This window comes from Lycium barbarum, chromosome 7 (assembly GCF_019175385.1).
Source record: "Lycium barbarum isolate Lr01 chromosome 7, ASM1917538v2, whole genome shotgun sequence".
In the NCBI taxonomy this organism is placed as follows: domain Eukaryota; kingdom Viridiplantae; phylum Streptophyta; class Magnoliopsida; order Solanales; family Solanaceae; genus Lycium; species Lycium barbarum.
In genome coordinates this window covers 127,131,418-127,144,795 of record NC_083343.1, presented here as the reverse complement: position 1 = coordinate 127,144,795, position 13,378 = coordinate 127,131,418, and the positions used below count along the sequence as shown (strand labels likewise).

Sequence of the window (13,378 nt, the reverse complement as noted above, 5' to 3'; positions counted from 1 at the left end):
GCTGCAGCTATAGGTTTACATTTTTACCCAATCTGGGAAGCGGCATCCGTTGATGAATGGTTATACAACGGTGGTCCTTATGAACTAATTGTTCTACACTTCTTACTTGGCGTAGCTTGTTACATAGGCCGTGAGTGGGAGCTTAGTTTCCGTCTGGGTATGCCGTTTCGTATTTGTAGGCTGGTCTGGTCTATTGCTCTTTCCTTGTGCCTATTGAATGATTCCTGATCAATAAAATATCATTACTCATACTAAAACTTACAAAGTCATCTTTTTGAAGATCGAAGAAATTCCCCGGCTTTGATAAACAAATTTAATCGACTTTTGTCCTTTTAATTGACATAGACCCCAGTTCTCTAATAAAATGAGGATACTACATTGGGAATAGCCGGGATAGCTCAGTTGGTAGAGCAGAGGACTGAAAATCCTCATGTCACCAGTTCAATCTGGTTCCTCGCACATGATTAATATGTATGGGTCTCTCTTCCCTAGAATAAATTTCGAATTAATTGATATGAATCAACATACATATTCTTTTAGAGTCTAGATTAGAATAATAGCTTTATCCAGTTTGGCGAGATATACCCCATCTATGTTCTAGATGGGTAGAGTTTCTTAGATAAAGTATCTAAAAGAATTGGATTCTATCTCCTCTTTTTTTTTCTCCTCTCATTCAAACGAATTTGAATACGTAATACATATTCGAAAGGTAAAATTAGTTGGTTCACAGGTACAACCTTTGTAACTTCATGGTATACCCATGGATTGGCTAGTTCAAGATGCTTTGGTGGTGAAATGGTAGACACGCGAGACTCAAAATCTCGTGCTAAAGAGCGTGGAGGTTCACGATTTAATAATAATAATAATAATAATAATAATAATAATAATAATAATAATAATAATAATAATAATAATAATAAAAGAGGTTCTAGACATTTCAAAGATGCGTGAAAAAATATTACTGAACTTCCAGTTTCTCTTGTATTAAAATAAAGAGGAAAAAAATACAATTTCGAATTAGGCAAAGTTTAATTTAGTGAATTTTCTAACATAAATACATGATCTAATTAAGCAAAAGTTATTAAATTCGTCTGACTCGTACTAGATATTATAACTTCCATGTCTGTGACAATCACGTATCACGAGTTAATTTGACTAAGTGTTTTTTTTTTTTTTTTCGTGGAAAAAGACATAGGTTCTCTCTATATGTATATACGTTTCAAAGCTGCAAAAATATTACTACTTATAACTTCCAGTTTCTCTTGTATCAAAATACAGAGGAAAAAATACAATTACAAAAATTGTCGGCAAAGCTTAGTGTGTTGGACTATCGAGAAAAGAATATGTTGTGATGGAGGTTTTGGAACAAATTAAACAGTATTACACACTCTATGGCTATTAATCACTTTTCGCTATGATATTTTATATCTAATCGTGAACTAATTAGTGGGAATTTTATTTTTATTTAATTTCAAATCATAGTATATTACTAGTAGTGTATTTTAAACCATAGTATAGACAGAAATCTCCCTAACTAAACGCATCTTGTCTTGTATTGATACTAGCACATGCACTACACAAAATATTTACCCAAATGATCTGTATTAAGGCTGCTAACTTTCTTTATTGGCAATTAATTAATTTTGTTATAATATATATATATAGACCAAGACTTGGTAGTCTCACGTTTTTCAAATACAAATATTTTGCATTTCGATTAGCCAAAGGTTATCAAACTATAGCGCATATTGCACTACGTGAAATTATTAGGATTCCAATTGAGTCCCTTGGCTAAAAAAACCTAGGACATGCACTAAATAAAATAATTTAGATTCCAAAAGGCCTTTGGATCACAAAAAAACCTAACACATGCACTATATAATATATTTATAATATGTTTTGTATTGAGTGCACATAGGATTCAGTCTATCACTCTCTATAAATAGCACTATACTACTTCCAAGTTTTCAAGCAAAAACATTCTTCAATGGCTTCTCTTTCTCTACCCAAAGTTTCTTTCTTTCTTTTACTAATAACCTTATCTTTTTACTCTTCTCCTTGTGCTGCCAAAACAAAATGTTGCATCACTTCTCTTTACCAACTCGGTGATTCTATTGCTGATGCGGGAAATGTGATCCGTATACCCAATGCCCAAATCCAGGCCCGAGCCTGGGGACTACCTTACGGTGAGACCTTTTTTAAAAAACCTACCGGTCGCTTCTCTGACGGTCGTGGTTAGGCCAGTTGACCCAATGTAAATGGATGAGACGAACAATCCACTACATTCGAGATACGACAAAGAAAGAGTAGCTCAAAATAAATTCCATATCACAAGGAAACAACCTCACTGTATCACTCCACCGGATTTCTTGCACAAATACTCTCACCATAGAACTTTCTAATTCTAAAAGATTATAGGTGTGTTGTTCGATATGACGGAAAATGTTTTCTAAATTTTTTTTTTTTTGCTTAACTGAGAAAGGAATTAGAGAAATTTGTAACCTTCTTCCCACGTGAAAAGAGAAAGATATATGGTAGATTATTTTTCATCAAGAAAAAAAGTCAATTGATTTTGTAGGACTTTACAAATTTAATTAGAATTTTATGTCCCTTTTACTTGAGATCATCATTTTTACACGTAAGAGATTAGAAAATACATACAAAAGATCTGAAAATGTCTTCTCTTTTATTCAAAATATATATCGTAAATGGTCATAGGAGACCATTTCCTCAAAGAAAAAGAAAAGGAACCTTTATAGAGATATATGAAATGAAATCCATATTTATATAATAACTTACAATATTATTCCACTTTTAAAACATAGCAACAAACACTCTTCATAATATATATGACCTCCAACAAAACTTACAAATTAATTAGACACCTAAAGCAACGATTAGTCCATTGGGATTAGCTTAAAAACTTAAAAAATAAGAGCAAGTTGCATAGGACAGTCCAAAAAGTTCCAAATATAAAATAAGCACGCGATTGGAAATACAGTTGTTTATCGTAACTTTCCAATCTAAATGCTATGATTAGCAAGTCAGTAACTACTATCATTAATTTAGTAGTAATATTTTATTGCTATGACTAATTAGTACTAGTACACATTTCTTGATACTGTAAATATTTTGTACTTATATTAACCAAATTAAGGTTATCAAACTTGTATTGGGTGAAAAGTGCACCCGGAGTTAGCTCACGTGACTGGAGGGTTCATATAGCTGGCTTCCACTCCTACCAGCTCGGGTCACATCCGTCAACCTCGATCAGAGCGCTATGGCATAGACCACGTGGGTGTGACAGACACGTCACATCACCCATGCTTTAGGGTTTGAAAAGTCCAACTTTGCCTTATATAAGAGTAGCTTAGGATAGAAGGAAGGATCATCTTGCTTACCCTTTGTAACCCTATCTCTCATTTCTCTCTAAGCAATATACAAGAGTTCATCCATTACTTCATATAGCTAGCTTCTTCAATCTTTGACTGATCTTCTTGTTCTTATTTTTGCTTTAGCCGTACACTCAGTTGCTCCGAACCGGGCTCACAATAAGAGTTCTCGGGATTGGATACGGCCCATTTGTCTTCAAACCTATAAAAACAAATCTCTAACTGATTTTCTGATTAAATCCGTTTTCACCGGAAAACAAAACTAGCACATCACTATACGTAAAATAATTAAGATTCCAATTGAGTCCTTGGAATCCCGAGAAAACTAGCACATACACTAGTGCACTACATAAAATAATTTAGATTCCAATCCGCGGTAAAGTCAGGAATTTCACTAAAGGTGTTCAAAATTTAAATTAAAAAAAAATTATTTTGATATACACACCGTAGAATTTTGTATATATGTAGTACAATTTTTCGATGTAGGGTGTTCAATTGACTACCCTAAATCTTTGTGCTAATCAGGCTCGATACATCAACTGGAATGGCCTTCATTTTGACAGAAGAAGCATATAATCGTATTTCAAATCTAATCATCAACGACATGATTCGGAAATTCTGGTGTAACAGCTCTGGAGACTCGAGTGAACTGTCTAGTTATTGTGTTTCAAGATTTTGTTTGTTGGGTATTTGAGTCCGTTTTCTTTCTCGTTGGTATATATTGGGTGCTTTGACTATGATCATGAGGTGTGCTTTCAATAGGTGGAAAAAAAATGTATGATTGTTGTTGCAAATGGTTAAACTTATGTCTAAAATATGATTATTTTTTCTATTTTTTTTTCGCAAGAAAAAGTTGTTAAAAATGAACAAAAAAAAAACTAAAATGAACTTGTCCTCTCGGGGTTGATATCATATAGGACTGAGCTTTTTCTTAAGAAATGGATCAGTCCTCTATGATACCCTATTAGTATATAACATATACCGGGTTGATATCATAGAAGACTGAGCTTCTTTTGGAACGAATGAACAAGTTCTTTATGATACCCTGTTAGTATATGATATATACCATGTGAGTATCATAGAGAACTAAGGAGTGAATTAGTCATCCATGATACCATGATACCCTGTTAGTATATGATATATACTATGTGGGTATAATAGAGGATTGAGTTATTTTTTTTCTTGAAGGACTGAAACAATCCTCTATGATACCTTGTCAGTATATAGTATATGATATATAGCATGTGGGTATCATAAAGGATTGGCGAGTGTTTTTCTTGAAGAAATGAAATAGTCCTCTATGATACCGTGTGAAGATCATAGAGGACTGAGTAATATTGTAATGAATCTGCCATTTGTGATATCCTATCAATATATGATATATACCAAGATGATATCATAGAGGACTGAGTGCTTTTCTTGAAGGAATGAACTGTCAGTCCTCTATGATATCCTGTCAGTATATGATATACCATATGGGTATCATAGAGGATTGTGTAGTATTTTTTGAAGGAATGGATCAATCTTCTATAATACCCTGTCAGTATATGATATATATGATGTGGGTATCATGGAGGATTAAGTTGTATTTTTCTTGAAGGGATGAATTAGTCATTAATGACACTCCGTTAGTATATGATATATATCAGGTTGGTATCATAGATGACTGGGTGTTTTTCATGAAGAAATGAACTGTCAGTCCTGCATGATACCTTGTCAATATATGATATATATACCATATGAGTATCAGAGTATACTGCAACATTATACTTCAACTGATACTGATTTATTATAATATATGCTAGAATAAATTATTTTCTGAAATATAGGGAAAAATAAAAAGATAATATATCAGTTATCCTTTTTATTGATATATAAAAAAAATAAAGTAGCCAAAACGTTTGTAGAATTAGATTATGAAAAAAAAAGGAAGTAAATTTTTTTTTTGAAAAAAATGAAATTAGAAAGGGAAAAAAAAAGTAAATGAAAAATAAAAATAGCAAAAAAGGTGAATGAAATTAGATTATGGAGATAAAAAATAATAATAAATGAAATTTAAAAAGGAACAAGAAATAAAGAAAAAAAATACAAAAAACAAAAAACAAAAAGAAAGAAGCTAGAATTAAAAATATGGAATCATATTATGGTGAAAAAGAAAATAAAAATAGTATGATTTGGGAAAAAACAAATGAACAAAAAAGAAAAGAAAAAAAGAAGAAAAGAAGAAAAGAAGAAAAAAGAGACAATTACCTTCAAAAGCTATAATGGGTAGAAATGGTAAATAGTTTTGGGGGTATGAAAGTAAACGGAGCATGAAAGGGTAATTAATTTGTGTGTAATGGGCATTGATGATTTTTTCATGGACTAGCTAGAAAGGAGTTGGGTTTTCTCATGTAGAAGCAGATTGAAGGTGTGAGTTATCAAATATATTCATTGTTTAAAATGTTTCATATACACAAGATCGAATCAAAATATAGTAGATCTGCTATTACCACTGTTTTGACACTAGATGCATCCATATTTAATTCGTGGTCTCCAAAAAATTACAGAAAATGATGAACTTTATCCTATCATATCTTCTAAAAATTGCATCTATAATCTTTTATGTGGTGAAAAATCCCAAACGACTGAGTTCTTCTTAATTAATGGGAAAAACAGTCAATTTTGCCCTCATGTTAGCCCAATTAGCTAAAAAAATTCTAGTAATTGCTCTAGTTTGAATGAAAAATGACTAATTTTACCCCTGAACCATAGGAAACGGAAAAAAAATTGTCATTCGTAGTATCAGGGGCAAAATTGGCAATGACTAAATATTATAGAAGTTAATGATGCACAAAGAAGAACTCCAATTCCATGTGCTTTTATTGAATAAATTTACGTACGAAATAACAAGTCAATCTTTAATCCAAATAGTGTTCTTCAGGTACACAGTTTTTCTCTAGAATTAAATAAGTGAATAAATACAAGAATAGAATATGATTGAGGGCAACTTGCTATAAAAAAAAGAAAAAAAAAACTGAGGGCAACTGGCAAGATGCTCGAATCAATATAAACACATGACTTAGCAGAGCTAGAGTATAGTTTACGGGTCGGCCGTATTTAATAATTTTTGTTCAGATTTTATATTTATATTATGAAATCTATTAAATATGTAATAATTATTATTTTAAAACTCAGTAATTTAAAAGAAGTAAAATCTCAAACTTGTAAGCTTTAAATCTTGGCTGTCCAGCCAACTCATTTTAAATGTAGGAGCCATGATGTCACCCAACTCCTTTCAGTGTAGGAAACATGACGTCTGCCAACTCATTTCAATGTAGGAAAAAAAAACACATTTAGTTTCTTTTATTTTATAATCATGGTGTTCGAGTCAGTTTGTGAACACTTCAACTAATATTTTGGAATACTTGCTACCTTTCACCAACAACAGGTACTAGCAGGTAACTCTGTTTATCAAAATTTAAAAATGTGAGAAGAAATCACATAGTGTCTTTATTTCCGTTGAAATTTAAACTTCAGACCTCATGATTCTATATATTGGATTTAACTATTGTACCCTAATACTGTAAAATAATTTGATACTAATTGTGTATTTTAAACCATTGTAACAATGTGTTTATTTTCTAGGTTACTAGTTCAAAATTTTAGGAACTTCACATAATGTGTATGAGTTCAACTCTCATATTCCAATATAGTATTATTTTCTTAAAATAATTAGCGAGGCCTAAAGCCTATTAACAATTAAGATACCATTAGGATTAGATTGAAACGTATAATGAGGGCAAGTTGCACAAGACAGTCCAAAGTTCCAAATATACTAATCACGAATATAGGTATTAATAAATATTTGTATTAGGTAGTGTGTCAGTCAATAACGAATATATTTTCCGAGGTTTATAAGTTTTGAATTTACAGTCGAAACCATAGTTCATTTTTAGTTATTGAGTCCGAAATTAAATATTCATAGAATATATGTAATGATTTATTTTTAATACAAATACAGAGAATCTAAGCAAAAACTATTGGATTCACCCGACTCTTACCTAGCTTATATCATAGCTCCCATACGTCTACGACAATCCTGTATCACGATTTAAGTTGACTAGAAAAAGAGGTTCTAGACATTTCAACCCTGCGTGAAAAAATATTACTTATTAACTTCCAGTTTCTGTTCTATCAAAATAGAGAGGAAAAGAAAATACAATTTCAAAAATTTCAAACTAGGCAAAGTTTAATTTAGTAAACTTTCTAATATAAATGCAGGATTGAAGCAAAAGCTATTGAATTCGTCCGACTCGTACCTATTGTTATAACTCCCATGTATGCGACAATCATGTATCCCGAGTTAATTTGACTAGTGTTTTTTTTTTTTTTTGGAAAAAACATAGGTTCTATATACGTTTCAAAGCTGCATGAAAATAATTACTTATAACTTCGAGTTTCTCTTGTACCAAAATACAGAGGAAAATACAATTACAAATTTTTTAGGCAAAGTTTAGTGTGTTGGACTATCGAAAAAAGAATATGCAGTGATGGAGGTTTTGGGATAAATTAAACAGTATTACACACTCTATGGCTATTAATTACTTTTCGCTATGATATTTTATTTCTAATATTGACCTAATTAGTGGGAATTTTATTTTTATCTAAATTAAAATCATATAGTATAGTACTAATTAATAGTGTATTCTTTTAAACCATAGCATAGACAGAAATTTCCCTATAACTAAACGCATCTTGTCTTGTATTCATACTAGCACATGCACTACATAAATTATTTAGGCAATGATCTGTATTTAGGCTGCTAACTTTCTTTATTGGCAACTAATTAATTTTGTTATAATATTATATAGACCAAGACTTAGTAGTCTCACGTTTTTCAATTACAAATATTTTGCATTTCGATTAGCCAAAGGTTATCAAACTATATCACATATTGCACTACTACGTGAAATTATTAGGATTCCAATTGAGTCCTTTGGCAAATAAAACCTAGGACATGCACTACATAAAATAACTTAGATTCCAACTAATTAAGGCCTTTGGATAAAAAAAAAAAAAAAAAAAAACTAACACATGCACTATATAATATATTTAGAGTATATGTTTTGTAGTGAATCACATGCACATGGGGTTGAGTCTATTACTCACTATAAATAGCACTATACTACTTCCAAGTTTTCAAGCAAAAACATTCTTCAATGGCTTCTCTTTCTCTACCCAAAGTTTCTTTCTTTCTTTTACTGACAACCTTATTTTTTCACTCTTCTCCTTGTGTTGCCAAAACAAAATGTTGCATCACTTCTCTTTACCAACTCGGTGATTCTATTGCTGATGCTGGAAATGTGATCCGTATACCTAATGCCCATGTCCAGGCCCGAGCCTGGGGACTACCTTACGGTGAGACCTTTTTTAAAAAACCTACTGGCCGCTTCTCTGACGGTCGTATTATTGCTGACTACATTGCCTCTGCTCTAAGCCTCCCCTTCCTCAACCCTTACTTGGACAAATCGGGTGTTTCTTTTAGTCAAGGAGCCAACTTTGCTGTTGCTGGTGCCACCGCGCTGAATAACTCTTTTTGGGCTACTAGGAAGGTTCCATTGGTCCCCTTTAATGTTCCTCTCCCCGCTCAATTAGAGTGGTTTAAATCTCATCTACAGTCCACATGTGGGACCCATTGTGCACAAACTCTCAGGAACTCTCTCATAGTCTTGGGAGAATTCGGTGGAGTTGACTACTGGAATAGTCTCGCACGAAATATGGGAGAACCTGAAGTCCGGACATACGTTCCTGTAGTTATTGATGGCATTCTAAGTGCCATCAGAGATATGATCCAGCTAGGGGCAACTCGCATTTTGGTTCCAGGAGTTTTTCCGTTCGGATGTCTATCTGGATACCTAACAAGATTTCCCAACTCTAATCCCAATGCTTATGACCAATTTGGTTGCTTGAGATTTTATAATCGTTTCGCTACGTACCACAACACTAAACTGAAGAAAGCTCTTGCAAATCTACAATGTGAGTTCCCACATGCTAAAATCGTCTATGGGGATTACTATGGTGCATTTAGGACTATTTTTCGCTTTGCTCCTTGGTTGGGATTTAATACGAGCACATTGGTATCTCCATGTTGTCGATGTTGTGGTGGTGCCGGACAATGTGTAACACCTGGTGACGGATTATGTCCTAATCCGACTCAATACGTCAATTGGGATGGCCTTCATTTGACAGATGAAGCTTATCATCGTATTTCAGACATTGTCATCAAGAACGCCTTTCCAAAATTTGGTTGTTACGGTCTCGGAGATTCGGGTGTATTGTCTAGTTCTTGAGTTTTGAAGACGTTCTTTGTTGGTTATTTGGGTATTTAATTTGACTTTGATGAGATGTGTCATTTCTTCTTGTGTACCGTCTAGTTATTGAGTTTTGAATACTTTCTTTGTTGGTTATTTCGGTGTTTAATTCGACTTTGATGAGATGTGTCCTTTCTTCTTGTGTACCGTCTAGTTATTGAGTTTTGAATATTTTCTTTGTTGGTTATTTGGGTGTTTAAATTGACTTTGATGAGATGTGCCCTTTTCTCTTGTGTACGAATGTCTAGTTGTTGAGTTTTGAATATTTTCTTTGTTGGGTATTTGGGTGCATTGATTGTGGTCAGATGTATCTTTTTTGGAAATAATAAAGGTGAATAAAAGAATGATTGTTGTTGCAAATAAATATTGTAGTTAAACCCTTGTTGTTTGGGTTAATTTTCACGTATGATCATAATTGAACTCAATTCACTATAAGAGTAAATATACAGGTCTAATAACTTTTATCACGTTAAAATAATTGAATTTTACCTATAATTATAACAATAAAATCATAAAATAATTTTTGAGTGAGCTGAATATTAAGAAATGATTGAGTGTGTGTTAATAAAGATAACACAAAATAATACTACCAGAGAAGTATAACCACTAAAAAAAGGTAATTTCTACCTCAAAATTAGAAATTAGAATTTCGACCTCATGAGGTCGAAATTCATCCCAGAAATTTGAATTTCGACCTCATGAGGTTGAAACCTGGCAAGAATATTGCAATGATTTCGACCTCATGAGGTCGATTTTTTTTTTTTTTTTTATAATATTTATCCAAACTTTCGACATCACGATGTCGAAAATAATAAATTATATTTAAATCGAAATTCAATTTTCAACCTCATGAGGTCTAAAACTATATTTTTAATTTGGGTGGAAAATGTATTTTCGACCAAGCACAAAAGCAGAGACACTTTCAGAAATAATACAGAGGAGAGTAAATTTTTCACAAGTATCACAAGGAAGTACCTCACAATGTCACTCTCTACCGAATTTCTTCCACAAATGCTCTCAGTCTCTCCCCATAGAACTTTCTAATTCTGAAAGATTGTATTGTGGATGTTGCTTAACTGAGGAAGGACGATCCTTTTAGAGAAATTTGTGACCCTCTTCCCCCGTGAAAAGAGAAAGATATGGTAGATTTTTATTATTTTTCCTCAAGAAAAAGAGTCAATTGATTTTGTTAATCTTTATAAATTTATTTTTGATTTTATGTCATTTTCACAAGAGATTTTCAATTTTACACAGAGGTCTAAAAATAACATACAAGATCTGAAGAGGTCATTTTTCTTCTATTTAAAATTGTAAGTGGCCATAAGAGAACATTACCTCAAGAAGAAAAAAAAAAAGATTTTTATAAAGATACACGAAATAAAATCCATATTTAATTATAATCTACAATACATGGCCACTTTTAAAACATAGCAACAAAAACTTTATATATATATATATAACCTCGTCATCAACTTAATTAAACACCTAAAGCCTATTAACGACGACTCCATTGGGATTAAAATAAGGGCAAGTTGCACAGGACAGTCCAAAGTTTCAAATACATATAAAACGAAATAAGCACGATTGAAAATAGTATTTTGTCATAACTTTCTAATCTAATACTACTATGATCAGCAGTTAGCAACTGATTCAGTACTATGATTAAACTAGTAGTAATATTTTATTGCTATGACTTAGTAGTACATATTTCTTAATACTGTAAATATTTTGTACTTCCATGAGCCAAATTAAGGTTATCAATCTAACACATGCACAATACGTAAAATAATTAAGATTCCAATTGAGTCCTTTGGATCACGATAAAGCTAGCACCTACACTGATGTACTACAAAAGATAATTTAGATTCCAATTAGTGGGCAGCGGCAAAGTCAGGAATTTCATTAAAGGTGTTCAAAATTTGATGAGAATGTGTGCTTTCTTCTTCATCGATAGGTGGGGGGAAAAAAAAACAAAAAAACAAAAAGAATGGTTATTGTTGAAAATTAATAGTTAAACTCTTGTTTTTCAGGTTAATTTTCATGTATGATCATAATTAAACTTTATCCACTATAAAGTTAAAGTCATAGAACTAACTTTTATCATAGTAAATTACCTGAACTTTACTAGCTACTATAACAGTAAAATTACGAATATGAGTTGGGAAAACCTCTGACCAAATAAGAGTTGCATCTAGTGAAGGCAAACAGGCCAAAATCAAATTATTTTCTTGATAACTCAAACTCCTCAAAGAGCATTGAGCTAAGATTGTTTATGGTACGAGAAATTTGGAGGAAATGTGAAAGTAGAAAACAGCAGCTTATAACTCCTTGATACAAAGTATAAGGACCTAAAATGAAAATGCAAAGATTCTACTAGCAGAATCACTACCTTTTTACTGAGATGTAAGACAAAAGTTGGAAAAGAATTATAAGATACATAAATATAGCATTAGAACTGTATAAGGGTAATAAACTGATAATCTTGGCATTAACATGAAGTGATGAAGATGTTTGTTGATGTTCATCTAATCATGGCATATTAACTTATGAATAGATGACCATCAACAAACAAATCCATAACTACAGAATTCTAGAATATACCTATACACAAGGCCTTGAATAATTTATTGTAAGAAGAAACTAAGATAGCAATTGCCAATGTTTTGCTTTCCCTGGACTGTGTTCAATGGCACCTGATATGCCAACAAGGGCTTACTAAGAGATCTTGCTGTAAGTTGTAAGGCTGATAATATATTCTCAGAATATCCATATTCCATTAGAAGCATATGCCTTGAGAATATACCTTACTTGTCGTCTATAAATTCTGAGCATTAAAAAGGGCAGCCCGGTGCACTAAGCTCCCGCTATGCGCGGGGTCCGGGGAAGGGCCGGACCACAAGGGTCTATTGTACGCAGCCTTACCTTGCATTTTTGCAAGAGGCTGTTTCCACGGCTCGAACCCGTGACCTCCTGGTCACATTGTTTTCATAAATTCATATTTTCAATTGTGAAAGGGAGAGGTAGAGAAAAATTGTAACACTCGAGATGTGACCTAATTGTCAATGAAGTGAGTGGAAATCACGAGTGACCATAGTTCACATCTCCAATTAAATAAAATTACCATATGCTCGGCCACCTTTAGGAGTAATAAATATCTTTTCTTCTTTTCAATACCTTTCACCCAATTTTAATATCAATCAATCAATTATATCACAACTAGCAAACTATGCCCGTGCGATGCACGGAGTCCAACGTGATTAATTTGGTTACTCATTTTAGTTAGTCTTTATGGTCTGTATATTTTGCAAAATATATCGCGATTCTCCTTAGTGAGTCTCCATATTTTATGTTATTTTCCTCTTATTTTCCCCCTTAATTTCTCAATTGTTGTTAAAATTAGTCTTATTTTGGTTATGTCCGCCTCTTTTTATATCAAGTAAGTTGACAATTCAAATATCCTACCGTTCACTTTTACTTTTCCAGTATACTAAAAATAGATTTTCACTTTTAGCATATCAAGAAAAGACAAACTTTATTTTCTTGTTTTACCCTTAACATTGATTACTCATTTTCAAATCATTCTCCAAGTCCAATGAGACTATACACCAATTAATATGGGTATTGTAGTAAAAT

At 32.4% G+C, this 13,378-nt stretch overlaps 1 protein-coding gene across 1 annotated transcript; it reads left to right on the top strand.

Moving 5' to 3' along the window:
* The first annotated feature begins 8,446 nt into the window (after positions 1 to 8,446).
* On the top strand, positions 8,447 to 9,763 carry LOC132602602 (acetylajmalan esterase-like). The gene has a single exon (XM_060315415.1). The coding sequence runs from the start codon at positions 8,594 to 8,596 to the stop codon at positions 9,722 to 9,724; it is 1,131 nt and encodes a 376-aa protein (XP_060171398.1). The 5' UTR covers positions 8,447 to 8,593; the 3' UTR covers positions 9,725 to 9,763.
* Positions 9,764 to 13,378: the final 3,615 nt, after the last annotated feature.